Below are 16448 nucleotides of genomic sequence, written 5' to 3' on the forward strand. Positions count from 1 at the left end.
AGTCCATTGTAGCCAAGCATACCCTGGATAAACTCGGTCGGGCAGAGCCAACCCGTACTCTCTCATGTAGAGATACCTCAGAAACTTCTTTTAGACTTTCTCTACCATAAGAGAGTACTTAGAGTTATAAAAAAGTTTGCAGCACACGATTATTTTCAAAATACTTATAATAAATGTAAAAATATAAGCATGTTTACGAATTGGTATCGAATCGTTCCACAACGATAGTGAAAAATTAACTCAATAGAAAAAAATGTTCATAAATATGCAACTGAAACGTGCAATCATGTCAATCATATCTCCACGTATTTTTAATTAAATATATCAAATACATAAGAAATTACAGCTGGCTATCTCACTAACAATTTGCATGTACTCTGATATGAGATTATAAAATTAACATTATCAAATAACGATAAAATATTATATAAGTATCAATGTTTAGTATTCATTGTTTTAAATCTATATAAATAAACCAATGAAACATTTTTCCTCTTAGTGTATTAAGTGAATTTACGGACTTTATTACTTCTGCTATGATAATAAAAAATGTTAGTCGTAAGCAATTTTGGTTACTTGGTGTTATTCATGTTGGCGGTATGCAAGGTAAGGTTTTTTTATTTATTAAAACTATGTCATAAAAACAAACAAGTTGTATTATTATGTCTCAATGCATTTATTTATTGAAAACACTTGGAGTATTAAAGTATTGATGTATTTTAAAACGAATAATTATGTTTCCATAAAATTACTTTAACACGTTATATGTGTCTCAACTTGAGATGAAACATCTATCTTTTTTTTTAACATGATGGAAGATAGAAGTCTGACCATCCAAAGCTCACGACCTGGCATTTAGTTTCTTAAATGATCACTTTATACACTAGTGTAATGTTCACCATTTTGTCTAATAATGATAATCCATATTGCATTTATTTTTTAAACTCGTATGTATATAACGAAAGCTAATTTCTTTCACATGTTAGTTCTTAGTTGGTTGGTCTGGAAGTATAGCTAATGGCCATCAGCTGTGAAATTTGTGAAATATATATATTATATCCAATAAATCAGTCTATTAAATTCATTCCAAATTAGTTAACATACATTTTAGGAGAGAGAACATGAAATAACATTTTTCTTAGAGACTTCTATTAGACCAATTGATAAACCACAATTTAATATTATTTATTTTATCAGATACAAGATTATACACCCTACGGATGATATGTCAATATTATAGGTGTTTTGACTTGTGATCATATAGTGATTGAGAATATCTATTGCCAGCCAAATTTAAGTCAGCCAGTCGAAAATGTAAAAATAACACATACATGTCAATTTAGAAAAATGTGGACAAAACCCGAATTTGTGAATAAGTATTTGTATACAAATATGTTTGATTGTTTAAAGTTTTATTTATATAAAAACGATAAAATATTTCAAACGATATAGTAAATACCAGTAATGTATTAAATGTTTAACGAAACATTGATTTTTTGAGTCTACTTAGTTGTATTTTATTCATTTTTATTAATGTAAATTCCACTTTTTCTTAAAATCTACTGTGAGACGTGATTCGATGCATTCCGCATCATTTTCAAACACCGTATGATGCGGAATGCATCGAATCACGTGTCGCAGTAGATTTTAAGAAAAAGTGTTATTAACTAAGTAAAACTTTAATTAAAAATAGATAGAATTTACCACAAAGTGACTGCCAAATCAATTCACAATAATCATTGTATTTTATTGTAAAAGAAAAACATAAAAATAAATTTTGTGACAATTGTTCCGCCTAGTTATGGCATTTTCAGACGAAACGAACAGAAAATAAAATACAACTTAGTAGACTCAAAAAATCAGTGTTTGATTACATTAACATTAAATACGTAAATTAAAATGGAGTCATACAAATTAAACGCCAAATAAATACCCCTCATTGATATGCTCTGTTTAATTGTTTATCTGTTTTTACAGGCTAATGAAGCTGATTCAAATGATATGCCTATAGTGGGAATAACTGACGAAATTCCATGTCCGCTGGATTGTCTTCAAGCTATATATGGAAATGATGATGCATTAAAGGAACTAAGCGAGCAAAAAAATCCGAATCTCGGTGCATTACCTAACACCCATTTCTTACCGATCACTCCACCGCTATTACCGATTCTCCCAATTGCACCGCATTTCGTTCCGGTAATTCATCCTCCGGTACATGCTGGATTTCCCCCTCTACCACCACCACCTTTACCGCCATTCAAAAATCCAATAGACATGAGAAAATTTGCCCCGTGGTTAATGAATGGATTGCCTAAATCAATGGGCAACGGAAATAATTTTCCACAACCAAAATTACCGAAACTTAAATTGACGTCAGCACAACATCCTCCACTACCTCCGCCGCCTTTTCCATCATTTTTATTTGGATATCAATAACTATTATTTTTATTATTATTAAAAAGATAAAAAAGATAGGATCAGGTAAGAAGTTGTGAGGATATTCATTTATTTAAAGCTTTCAAAAAGCTTAAATCATGTTTTATATACAACGTCCGAAACACTGCTTAGATTTTTTTTTAAATGCTACGTTTTATGATAGGCGCCGTGGCGTAGTTGGGTAGACGCTCGTCTGCGAAATTTGGGTCGGGGGTTCGATTCCCGCCAATTGCAAAATGAATTTTAAAAAAATATTTTGAATTGCCATGTGTGTTTCTGATGTATTTTTCGCATTAACCTTCCCTATCCTTACCATAATTTAAAGGTTTTGCGGGTTATTCCTTTTTTTTAAATGTATGGTAAGAAATCATACTGCTAATCGCGTTTCCATTCTGAATACTAGCGTCATCCACAATAAATCATGCTTCCTTTTTTTCTCAATTTTATTTCATGAGCCAGTTTCACAAAGCATCTTTTATTGTGCGGACATTTAAAAAAATATAGGTTTTCATTTCAACTAACCCACACAACAAAAGGACTCCTCTCGCTGGAAATGCGCTGTGACATATAAATGGACTCCAATTGTTGACACATACATTATTTATTACAAAACCATCGCGTCTGAGATAAAAAAGGAGTTAGGTATTAACAAAAGGGCTTTTATTTATTGTTGTAGAAATTTATCAATTATGTTTGTAAATAAAGTGAATGTAATCCTTAAAAATGAAGCATGAATTTGAAAAATATGGATGAAAGTAGGCTGAATGCAATCAAAATGCTGAATAAAGCAAGTAAAAAACCATCCGTTGAAAACTTAACTGCCAATACACCTAGTTACAAACCCTAATAAATAGATTTAGATAGAGTAAGCAAAAAACATAGTCTGAATCCAGTCAAGATAATACTAAATTTTGCTCATGGTAGATATCGTGCTTCCTGACATTTCTGTTGACGCTTACCACATTAAATGTATTAGGTTGAATTATTGTTCCGTATATTTTTTATGTTTTAATCGATTCACCAAAATTGTGAAAATTAACGTATAAAAATGTAAGCTTTCCTTTTGACTTATTTTACATTTATTTAGACCTAATTACAGCTACACATGGCAGCCTATACTTAGTATCAAATGGTTTTAAATAATCGAATGTTAAAAAATATACCGAATCAAATCACATTTTCTTTAAAAGTGCTCATTTAAACTTAGTTCAATCAGTTTTTATTTCGATCATGTAAAATATAATCAGTGATAAGTCGTAATCTCTGTAGAAACCCAGATTTTTATAGTCCTACCAATTGTCGTCATATTTGCTTAGATATTAATAAAGTCTTGAGCATTAAAAAAGGTTTTATATAAATGCTTTGATGTATATACTATATCTGAATACAAATATAACAATCCTAAGAAAAATTGTATGGTATAAAGATCAAAGAATATTTTTTTCTTCTTGGCTATCTGTTGAAATGAAAGCTGATCCTGGATTATTTCTTTTCAATAAAAAGGCTATTGAATAGTTTCAGATATTCATAAAATATTAGTTCTTACTTTGTTTCTGGAAGACAATGAAAGGTTGGATGATAACTTATTTATTTTAGTAGGGATAAACTTTATTTCATTGGCTTAGATTCCCAATAATTTACCTGATAGTTTCATAAAGGGTACCGACGGGAAATAAGCCTTATGAAATCACAAATAATAATAAATTTTCAGCTGAATTATCTTTTCACATTTTTGGTTTTTAGTAATAACTAAAAACTTATGAGTAGAAGGAAGAAAAAAAGCCTAATTCCATTTGTTTTAAACAAAAACGTCAAACTGCTGGCAACGTGAAAATACCTTTATCCACATCATTTTGAGTGTGTCAAAATCATATTTTACAAATCTGGGTTATTTACAAATATGGAAGCTTGGGTATTGACAACTTGTCTTTAGCTGGTTTTGATGATCACTTTTTTCTGGTTGATTTGAGTAAAAAGAATATTTAGCAGAGATCCTTATGAAAATGTTCTTGTTGATTCTCTGATAAAGATTCTTTATTAGGTAATAGATTCTAACCAAAAAAACTATAAATATTCTACTATATAAAAATACTACAACTGTATGAATAAATGTGTGTATGTATTGTGTATGAATTGAAATAAAATAGGTATTCCAAGTTAGTTGGATGAGTGTACGACAAAGAACTGTCACTGCTCAAAATCTGAAGCATTTACTCAACTTTCTCAACATTCTGCGGTAGTTTCGGGTCCAACCGCGAAATGTGTTAATTGAAATTTAGTTTCAAACATTGTTTTCGACCAAAGGATAGTTACATATTAAGTTATATTGTAGAATTAAATCACCGAATATTTAGATGAAATAGTTAGATATCCTGATAGTTTTTCAATAAGAAATGTGATGATTATTTATTAAATATTGACACATTTAATGGATTTGTTATAATAAAACGAAAATCAAATCAATATAGAGGTGAAAAATCCCTTATATACTTTGAACTCTGGGAATCGAACTCGAGACCTCCAGCACGGTAGCTATATGCACTTACCACTACACCAAAAGAGTCCTACAAAATTTGATTTTACATTACATTTCAACGGTCAAAAGCCTATGCACTGTTAATGCCGAGACTTATTCCCTTCCCATAAAATAGATATTTCAGCTCTATTAAGACTATGGCGCTCATTGATAAACTATTTTACATTTGTAAACAATCTATGGAAAATCGTTAAAAAAAAGGCGGAAAACCCGTATTTATCTTAAATTGTAATGTAACTGTAAATTTATATACATTATGAAAATGTACTAACAGATTTCAATGCTTTGTTTGGATGTCAATGACGTGAATTTAATTTTTAATTATAATGTAAATATTTAATTCTTATACTGTATGTATTTTAATAGTTTTGTGCTACGATTTTTTAATGAAATTCGATTGATTATGGTAACGTTTAAATCAATGATAACCCACCTATTTTTAAAGAAAATTTGAAGCGTGTAGAATTTAAATTCATGAATATTTCCCATACGAATTTTTAAGAATAAAAATATCACTAGACTTGAATCTTTTATTTCTTTAAAAGCTCCCTTTGGAGGAAAATATGCATTTTCCGTACGAAACAGGAAATTATCAATACTCCATGGAGCGTGAAAGCTTTGAGCTCGGACAAAAAACCGAAATTATGCAATTTATTTTGAATGCGAATTTTATATTGTGCTATAGTGCTGGTTTATAGCGGCGTTCACGTATTCACGATAGACGAATGTGGGTTAACTGCCCACAAAGGGGTTTTCAACAATTTGGCATTTATACGTAACAAGCAGCTATGTAGATTGTAATTTCCGACGATTCAGTTCACTAAATGCATTATGGCAATGAAGGTTTAGAGCGCTGCGCAGTCCTCTCTCTAAATTAATGTATTGGACATAAAATATTGCGAATCCGACCATTAAATTCGATGCACTATTAAAATATGTATATCGAATTTAATATTGCATCCCTCAAACGCTTTGATGGAGCGCATTTTATTTTTAAATTAAACTTTTCCAAAAAAAGCCAACTTTTAATCAACTGCATTGTGACATAATTCGGAACATGGAAAAATAATTAATAAAGTTGAAAAGACTACTTTTATTTTGAAATAATTACTAAGTAACAAACTCAACATCACGCTACTTCCCCGTAGGGGTAGGTAGAGAGAAAAAAAGCCGATTCAGTTCACTAAATGCATTAAAGTAATGTAGGTTTAGAGCTTTGCGCAGTCCTCTCACTAAATTAATGTATTGGACATAAAATATTGCGAATCCGACCATTAAATTCGATGCACTATTAAAATATGTATACCGAATTTAATATCGCATCACTCAAATGCTTTGATGGAGCGCATTTTATTTTTAAATTAAACTTTTCCAAAAAAAGCCAACTTTTAATCAACTGCATTGTGACATAATTCGGAACATGGAAAAATAATTAATAAAGCTGAAAAGACTACTTTTATTTTGAAATAATTACTTAGCAAATTATTTCGAGAAATAAAAATACTTTGTATTCTGATCCACTCACAATGTGAGTGGATCAGAATACAAAGTATTTTTATTTCTCGAAATAATTTATCAAGATGATCCACAAAGTTAATGCTTTCAATATTCAAAACATAATTACTAAGTAACTAGCTAAACATCACGCTACTTCCCCGTAGGGGTAGGTAGAGAGAAAAAAAGCCGATTCAGATCACTAAATGCATTAAAGTAATGAAGGTTTAGATCCCTCAGACGAATGTGTGGCAAAACGATGTTTGATAGATGTTCGAATGATGAAATAAGGAAATAATGTAAGGCTGAGATAAGCACTATCGATAAAATTAAGAAAGGTGTGTTGAGATGGTTTGGACATGTGGAGCGTATGAGTGAAGAAAGAACGGTTAAACAAATTTATGAGGCGAATGTAGCTGGAAATAGAAGCAGAGGACGACCGAGGAAAACTTGGCACAATCAGGTATGTCAAATACTTGAAAGCGGCCGGGTCAGGAGTCGTAATAATCGTCGGGTATGTATGAGGAGATGCATGAATGTAGAAGAGGCAAAGAATGTTTGCAAAGACAGAGTGGTGTGGCGTTCGATTCTCTCTGCCTACCCCTGCGGAAAAGCGGCGTGATGGTTAGTTAGGTAGTTAGTTTTTTTAGGTTTAGAGCATTGCGCAGTTCTCTCTCTAAATTAATGTATTAGACATAAAATATTGCGAATCCGACCATTATTTTCGATGTACTATTAAAATATGTATATCGAATTTACTATTGCATCACTCAAACGCTTTGATGGAGCGCATTTTATTTATAAATTTAACTTGTTCATAAAAATAAAAAAAAAATTAATCAACTGCATTCTAACATACTCGTAATACAAAACATGGAAAATATTCAATGAAGTTGAAAATATTACTTTTTTTTAATTAAAAACTAACTAACCATCACGCCACTACTTTGTAGAGGTAGGTAGAGAGAAAATAACGCCAAACCAATTTTCACCTTTTCCACATTCATGCATCTCATCCATACCCTACTTATTTATTTACTATTAATTATTATTTATTTACTAGTGCTTACTACTTGTTATTTTATTTTTTTAAATTATGATTTTATATTATTTTTTGACATCTCATCAAAGATGAAGAAGAATATGGAAGTCTGGGCATTTACGGGGCTTACGACCGTCATAGGCTGGTTTGAGTGATCACTTTACACACGTGTAACATTCACCAATTCTACCCATTATTGACAACCACACTACTCAAATTCTTGGAAGTTCTATATATATGAACCAATTTAGAAACCTTGTTCATGAATCACTAGGACTTCACTAGAGACATCTATTGGTGAGATGTAAAGAAGCTTTTTACTAAGCAGAAACTCATATATTAGTATGTGAGATCCGAATCCTGGATTATAATCACACACATGAGAAACGCCAGAAAATACCATTTTCATTTTTATTATTAAGCTTATAATTTGACCAGATAATTTATTTACAATGTAAATAAATTATGATTTTATGTTATAAGACTATTTGTTACAAAACTTTTCGTTTCTTATTAGTGTACTCATTAATGTATTTTTTATTTTTATATTAGATACTGTATATATGTATTATCTTTAAGGCTTCAGCCGTTCAATAAATAAATAAATAAATATCCGCCAATTATCCCTTCCTTAACCACTTCACCACTTAACCACTTCCAATTATTTTAAAAACTCAATCAAACCAGGTTTTCTTAGCTCTTCCCCTTCTTTTATTATCAACTTTATTCACCCCATAAAATTTTGTCTTATAATTTTTTTCTTCACTCATTTGATTCACTTACCCAAACTACAATTATCTCAACACACTTCTCTTAATTTTATCGATAATGCTCATCTTTCCCTTGCTTCCTTCCTTATATCACCATTCGAATATCTGTCGTCATACATCGTTTTGCTCATATTTTGAGTAGATAGATACTACTTTCTTCCTTCTTTTGCTAGTTCCATGTTTCATTTCCATTTATAAGGGGTGTAATCAGTACTCCATTGTATACTTCCAGTTAAGCTTTTTGCAAATATATATTTTTATTAAAACACTCTCCTTATCATGCATCGTTTGCTTTGTGTAATACCACTTTTATTAACTAAATTCTGTGGACCATTCATTCTGTTACCAGCATTCAATTTCCTGTCTATATCAATCTTTCAAACTCTAGAAAACATACCTACTTCCTAAATATACGAGATTTAACCTGTTCCAAAATCTCCACATTTTCGACTATTTTCCATTCAGATATTTGTACATCAATTTCTTTCAAACCATGACATTGGTATCAGTATTATAGAATAATTTATACTTAATAAATTTTATTTTATTTAAACATATTATAACTAATTATCACGCCGCTTTCCCGCAGGGATAGGTAGAAATAATATAACGTCTTTATACACAATCATCGCCTTTTCAACATTCAAACATCTTCTCATACACACACGCCGATTATTCCAACTCCTGACATGACCACTTTCAAGTATTTAAAATGTTTTAACTTATACAAAACCTCATATTTCTTTTAAATGTTCTCTTTTAAGCCTCATATCTCGTATCTCTTTCAATAATATTTTTGTTTAAATTTAAAACAAGAAATTGCATGCCACGTGTTTATCTTTCTCACATTTGCATTCTTTTAAGTTGTTTTCACGTTTTATGAATATTTTGTTTATGCACTCTACGACCCAGATAGCGCCGTATTAATTGGATCACACGAGTCTCGGCGGGAAGAAAAGTTGGTGAAGGCATATGAAAAGAAAAGGTAGAAAATGTACGCCGAGTGAATATAAACAACTTGACATTTTAGTTTTTCATTTGCAGTGGAGTTATGAATGCGGAAAAATAGAAAATATTTTTTAATCAAATGAAATGTGAGGAGAACCAACATGTTCACTTGAATTCATATGAAAGAACTGTAATATCATTTTATTTGGTATAAATAGCGAATGTGGGTTGAGTTAAATTTAGTATTCATACTCTGCGTGTAGTTAATGCTATGGTTCATCAAATTAACCTTTCCTATACATCCGAAATTATATGAGATCCGAAGCGGGGTACCAAAAAACCCCCGTTCATATTTGTATGGAAATCGTAGAGTCACAGATTCTACATCCTTTCCAGCGCGCAGCCGAGTGCCGACTGAGCGAGAGAATAAGCGAGAGGCCAGAAATCGAATCAATTGAAAGCTGAGTTTTCTTACCTTTTGGTAATATCACATTTATAAGAGTGAAAGAAAGTACATAGTTATTTTCCACATATATTTTATTTGACCAGTGACCGGGTTTCGTCGTTACTGACATCATCAGACTGGTGGGAGGAAAGACAAAATTTCATGTTTTATACACAACTGGCAGGGGTTGAAAACCATATTTTTTTTATCAAACTTTCTGACAAAATGAATTTAAATTGAGTGAATTTATGGAATCTAAAAAAATCCTGAAAAATATAATAACGCAAGCTTTTAATAATGGAAATAAATTATAATTTATTTTATTCGATATGTAAGGTGGTGGGTCAGATGATATGGAGGCGGGTAGAAAAATATTGTGATATTCAGTCATATCATCCATCAGCTCACAATTTATGAAAAACTCGTAACTAACGAGTAATAAACAACAATTGTTAAATGTGCATTCGGAAAAACGAAAATAACGTGTTCAATAGATTTCAAAACAGATATTAAAAATCAATAATTCAATAAATATTATTTACATCCTAAAGGGACTTGTTCCCATTTGCAGTACCTTTCATTAGCCCTAATGGGTAGAGGTATGTAACTCCGAGTTCCCGTTCCATTGCTCTAAATATAATTTTTGATAAGGGTAAGAAACAGAAGAAGAAAATAAACAATTTTAAACATGAATTCCTATTTCGGTGAAAAAAGACTTTCTTGTTTAATAATATTTATTTCTTATTTTAATGTATGATGTATTTTTTTACACGTGTTTCAAGTTGGCAAAAAAGTTTCACAAAGCAAAAATATTATTTAATTGCCATTTTGTAATACCCGTATTACTCAGAATTTTGTTTACTCAAAGATTGTTTTTTGGAACAATTTTCAAAGGAATAAAATATTTAACGGGAAGTCAAATAAATAAAAACAAGATGCTACTCTGACATTTAATCGTTTATTTTAGTACCTGCTCAAATTGTAAAATTTACATCTACAAGTTGTGGCGAATCAGAGTCGAAACACATGACTAAATTATAACTTATACATTCGTTGACATGATTGTATTTATATTTCATATCCCCAATAGATGTCTCCAGTGAAATTCTAGTGATTCAAGCACTATGTTTCGAAATTGAACTATACACAAAGATGTTTCAAGAATTTGAGAAGTGTGGTTGTCAATCGCTGGTAGAATTGGTGAATGTTACACGTGTGTAAAGTGATCATTTAAACCAGCCTATGACGGTCGTAAGTAAATGTCGGTCGTAAATAAAAAAATAACGGTCATAAATGCCCAGAATTCCATATTCTTCCTCATCTATGTTGAGATGTCAAAGAATAATTTATGAAATGATGTAATTGACAAAAAATCGTTGATTAAATTAAAGCATTAATATATTTTTTTACAAAAATTATATTAATTATATATCACTCACCGAGATTTTTGTCTAATGGTTTCGAGACGAACTCGTCTCTTCGTCAGGACAATCATTACGATAGCATGCAAACAATACTACACGTCACTGCCAGAGTGACGTGTACTATTGTTTGCATGCTGATTTTATGATTGTCCTGACGAAGAGATGGGTACGTCTCGAAACCGGTAGACAAAACATCTCGGTAAGTGGCCATATACTAATATTACGAAAACTTTTGTAAAAAATATAAAAGTAAAAATTACTAACCACCAAGAAAATGCTTTAAATATTAATAAATTGAGAATAAATTAAAACACGGTTGTATTAAAATGCAACATATGGTAATCTAAGAATGAAAATAAAGAAAAAAAATAGAACAAATTGTATAATCAACAAACATAACTAACAAGTGTAAGTACCTCTCCAAGCACAAGAGCTCAGTCTCTTTATTGGAGAGAACTTCGTTTTTAATTATAACATTGAAAGTAGAAATGTTTAGAAAATTAATTAAAATTATTTTAAAGAGTTGTGTTACCATATTGAATAATATTTTTTTAAATATATTTTTCAGTCTTCTGGAGTGCATTTTATATTGTTTATCGCAAAATTTCGGGTTTGGAAAAAAATTATGATTTACATATAAAAATTAAATACTAAGTAACACAAGTCCACCTCCGTAGCGCAGTGGTCAGCGCGTTTGGCTACCGTGCTGGGGGTCCCGAGCTCGATTCCCAGGGGGCTCAAAATAAATATATGGCCGATTTTCACTCTCATATTTATTTAATATTACCCTGGACTGGTACAAGAAGTGCAGGGCTGATCACCTTACCTTCATGCAATTAACGATCAAGATTAACACGGCATCGCTACGATGCAGTGCCCTTTGCACCATTGGGTGCGGATAAGGGTAAGGAGGAAGTAAGACAACGTTTCTTTTTTATTAATGTAAACACGACTAGTTTCGAGAATAACAGATGTTCTCGAAACTAGTCGTTTTAAGATTAATAAACTCAAAAAGTGGTAAATTTATAATATTAAAATCATGTTTATGCATGTGTACATTAATTATGTTCTTGTAATTGACAACCTCAGTAGATAACTTTATCTTATAATAGAAATATAAAGTTTTGACTAAATTACGGTTAAAGTTTTGATGGTGTTCGATATACTGTGACCCTTCATATATTGATTTATCGTAGGCTTCATTCAATATCTTTGATGTTTAATCATTCTATAGAAGAGATGAGAACAACGTTATTTATACATCCAATAATTACAACGATAAGATTATTATAATAAAACGTTATTCTTCCATCTTTCTCGACTTTCTGCCATCTTATTTTTTATATTGTTATTAACATTTGTTTGTGTTTGTGTATACATGCGTTTATATTTATATCTTTTTTATTTTACATGTCCGCCTCCGTAGTGTAATGGTCAGCACGCTCGGCTACCGTTCTGGAGGTCCCGAATTTGATTCCCAAGGGGGGTAAAATAAATACAAGAGATTTTTTTTCACTGTAATATTTATTCAATATTACCATGGACTGGTACCTGAAGCGGAGGGCTGATCACCTTTTCTTCATGTGTAAACGATCAAGATAACACTGCGTTAATATGACACAGTGCCCTATGCACCATTGGGGTGCGGATAAGGGATTTATATTATTATTATTATTATTATTTTACATTATTTAATATAAAACTTTTTTTTTCCTTTTTTTTTCAAATTATATTATTATGTTATTTTATTTATATGCCATATGAATTTTAGATGGTTATGCACTTCACTTTTTAAAATTTTTAGTTATGATTTAAAACAGGTTTTCAGACATAAATATTCACTTAAAAAACAGATTACAAAATTAAGCAAGAAAATACGTAATCTGAAAACATGAAAATCAACTCAAAGTAAGTAAAAAGTAAACATTTGTATTTTTCATTATTCCTAAATATGTCTCACCTGTACTTTGCAAACCTATTATTTGCAATAAAATATTATACATATATTATAAATATTTTCAGCAAAATAAAAAATAAAAACAAATTAAAAACATGAAAATAAGTCTAAACAAATATAAAAGAAACCTTTGTCTCTGTTAAAATTTCATAATATGTCTCACCCTGTACCAGGAAAATCTACTATTATTTATTGTATTTAGTAACATATTAAATATAGTTGACACATTTGATTTTAAAACAACTAAGTGAAAAGTTTAAATAATGAATGAAAATTGTTGGGACACACTTAGATAAAAAAACTTTTATATGAAGCAGGTGGGAAAATGTATTAACAAAGTTATTTAATTATTCTGGATTCAAAACCTTTTGCCTCATTATATTACGAACTAAATGTACTCACCTGTTTCTGACGTTTCGCATCACACGAGTGTTGGAATTTTCCGATTGGACGCAGACAGCCACCGGGTCCAAACTTTTCTCGCCAAAAGGAATAACCGCTTCCGGTGGGACTCGCTCCATTTCCAACCCTTTCCGGTTTTTTATTTCCGTTTTCAGTGCCGATACGACAACTTTGGGCACGGCTGAAAAAAATAATAATGTTAGCGTTTGTGTAATTTATGTCCTTTTAATGTGTTTCCGTTTTAGGATCTAGGCAAAGGAGACATTAAAATATGGCGGAAACGGATGAATAAAATATGTAGGTACGTTTTTGGCTTATGCTAGTCCTTAGAACCGTTTTAGTGTGGTCGTTAAGGTGGGCATCCCGTAATAAAAATATTTCGGTAGTTTTTTGTCGTGTTCATTAAAAATTAAGCGTTATTTCATCGCAAGGAAACATCACGAAAACATCGTGACGTAGGTACATGTATGACTGTTAAATTGGGGTTAGAGATTCGATTGTTTGCGATGAAAATGAAAAAGGTAATTTTATTAATTTATTTGGCAATTACATTTTGGTAATATCAATCCATTATTTATTTTAGTTTTACTTGATAAATACCACTATTTTTTTAAAAATCTATTGTGACACGTGTTTCGATGTATTTTGCATCATTTTCAATAATTGTTATTGAAAATGATTTGTATATTAAAACGATGCTGAATGCATGGGAACATGTGTCACATATATGTATTTAAAGAAATAATGGTATTTACTATGTAAAATTTAAGTAAAAAATTAAGAATTAGAAGATTTATTTGCAATTTTCTATGTTATGTTTATTCTCAAATTGTTCTTGATTCTCGATTTAGTGTTTTTTTCCTCTTATTTCCCTATTCTTATTTTCTCCCTGCAGAAAAGCCTTAAAAACACTCACCCAATGGTGTATAGGGCAGTACATTGCAAAGATACAATACTATAGGGTGACATTCAAAAATATTTAAGTGATTTTATTTCTTTCTGTCCTCTTTTACATATGTTTATACTTTACTGCCATATTCACTATATTCCTTTTTAACTAAAAGTGAATAAATCTCTTAGAAACATACACATAAAAATATACAAAATTTCTTTCAATTATTGATTCGACAGTCTCATTGTGGTACTATGGTTACTACATTGTGGTAACTACCTATCGCCTTTCATTTAAATTTTACTTGATTAATAAAACTTTTCAATTAAATGTATTGTGATACTTGTTTTGATTGTAACATGATGCAGAACGGATTGAAACGCATGTTTAAATAAGTTGTAATAAATAGCAGTTTTTACCAAGTAAAAACAAATTATTATTTTAACTACTTCAAAGTATACCCCATCAGATCGAAGGGATGTTACTACAATCGATATGGTTTTTTTACGAATCTCTTTGAGTTAAGTTTTGCTAGCCATTTTTCCAGGGAAATTCAAAAATGTTCTATAAATAGAGACGGAATAACCCCATCTCCCGTTCGGATGATAAACAAACTCCACACCATCGAAAATATCGGATGACAATGAGGTGTAAATAATGTCACACGATACTTTTGCCGTAAGCCGGGGGATATTTTTCTCTCTCGTTTCTAACGGAACTTTTAGTAGACGACTTGTGCATATACAATGTACATATATATGCATATGAACAAAAACCATGTGTTATTTAACCTATGATAAATCGTAAACCTTTTGAACACAAAATATTTTTCAGTGTAATCGATTGTAAGGCGATTAACGTAGACTCACTTAATAAATTTAACCATTGATTTTTCTCCCATTAAATGTACCCAAAGAACAGAAATCAAAACATCGTAAATTCAGTATAATTTGTGTTTCAGTCTTTTTAACCTTAATCTCAAAATCAGTAATGGAAATTACTCATCGGGAATATTATATATGTGACTTTTGTATGCAATTTGTTTTAAAATAAATATGCAGTGTTAGCTCGATCGTTAAACACATGAATGAATGGTGACTAGTCCTGCGCTTCATGTTCCAATCCAGGGCAGTGATAATTATATTATTAATACCCTGGATTATATATAAAAACAAAACGATAAATGTTTCATCTCAAGTTAAGATACTTATAATAAAGAAAATTATTTATGTGCAGAGTATAACATACAAGTGTCAACTAAATGATTTAGTTTGTGGAGAATGAAAAAAAAAAGCTTTCATTAGAACCATGTACCTACTAGTTTATTCATGTTATTCCATGTATTAGTTTCAACAATACAGGCAACAATGACATTTAGTGAATATTAGCTTGAAAAATCACATATTATTTTGAACTTCCTTGGAATCGATCGCAGGACCTCCATTATGGTAGACATATGCGCTGATCACTACATGAGTAAGCAAACCTTTGAATGATACTTATTATTATATTGACTTTGTATTGTTGTTAAATACTTTGTATATTTATTTTTTACTGTACTGATTTAAAGTTTATTATTATATTGATTTTACGGCTCTTGAAATATAAACAGAATAAACTGCTAAACTGTTTTACTACATACTATACAAAAAAAACTTCATATAATTCATGCATTGAATTGATTCGTTGTTTCTAATTCGCATGAGATAAATGTGATTAATCATATATGTACGAGTTCCAAAATTTGAGTAGTGTGGCTGTCCATCATGTGTAGAATGATGAATATTGGACGCATCTAAAGTAATTACTTTAACACCCTATTACAGAACATAATCCCTGTAAATACCCAGACTTCCATATTCTTCTTTATTTTTGTAGAAATTTCAAAATGTAAAAAATAACTCCAAATCTATGAACGAGTATTTGGACAGTCTCAAAATGTTGTTTTGTATTTTTACTTTATATTCCTACTTTAAAAATCGTTAAATTAAATTATTTTAAATTAAAATAATGTTGTTTTGAGACTTAAATAAATAAACACGTTTTTACAGCTTTTAAAACAAGCTTTAAAAATGATAAACATACGGTATTAAAATTAATTT

At 30.5% G+C, this 16448-nt stretch overlaps 1 protein-coding gene across 1 annotated transcript in view; it reads right to left on the reverse strand.

Annotated features, from left to right (window-relative positions):
- LOC148307854 (cell adhesion molecule Dscam2-like) overlaps nt 1-16448 on the reverse strand; it is a gene marked incomplete at its 5' end in the record, with an annotated part of 94833 nt that overhangs the window by 58803 nt on the left and 19582 nt on the right. Inside the window, one exon of the mRNA XM_088262769.1 lies at nt 13455-13635. Within this exon, the coding sequence (XP_088118895.1) occupies nt 13455-13635 (181 nt within the window). The remainder of the gene's footprint in view (nt 1-13454; nt 13636-16448) is intronic.

Source organism: Brachycentrus maculatus, unplaced genomic scaffold (assembly GCF_059751285.1).
Source record: "Brachycentrus maculatus isolate JH-2025_06_01 unplaced genomic scaffold, ASM5975128v1 h1tg000188l, whole genome shotgun sequence".
Lineage (NCBI taxonomy): Eukaryota > Metazoa > Arthropoda > Insecta > Trichoptera > Brachycentridae > Brachycentrus > Brachycentrus maculatus.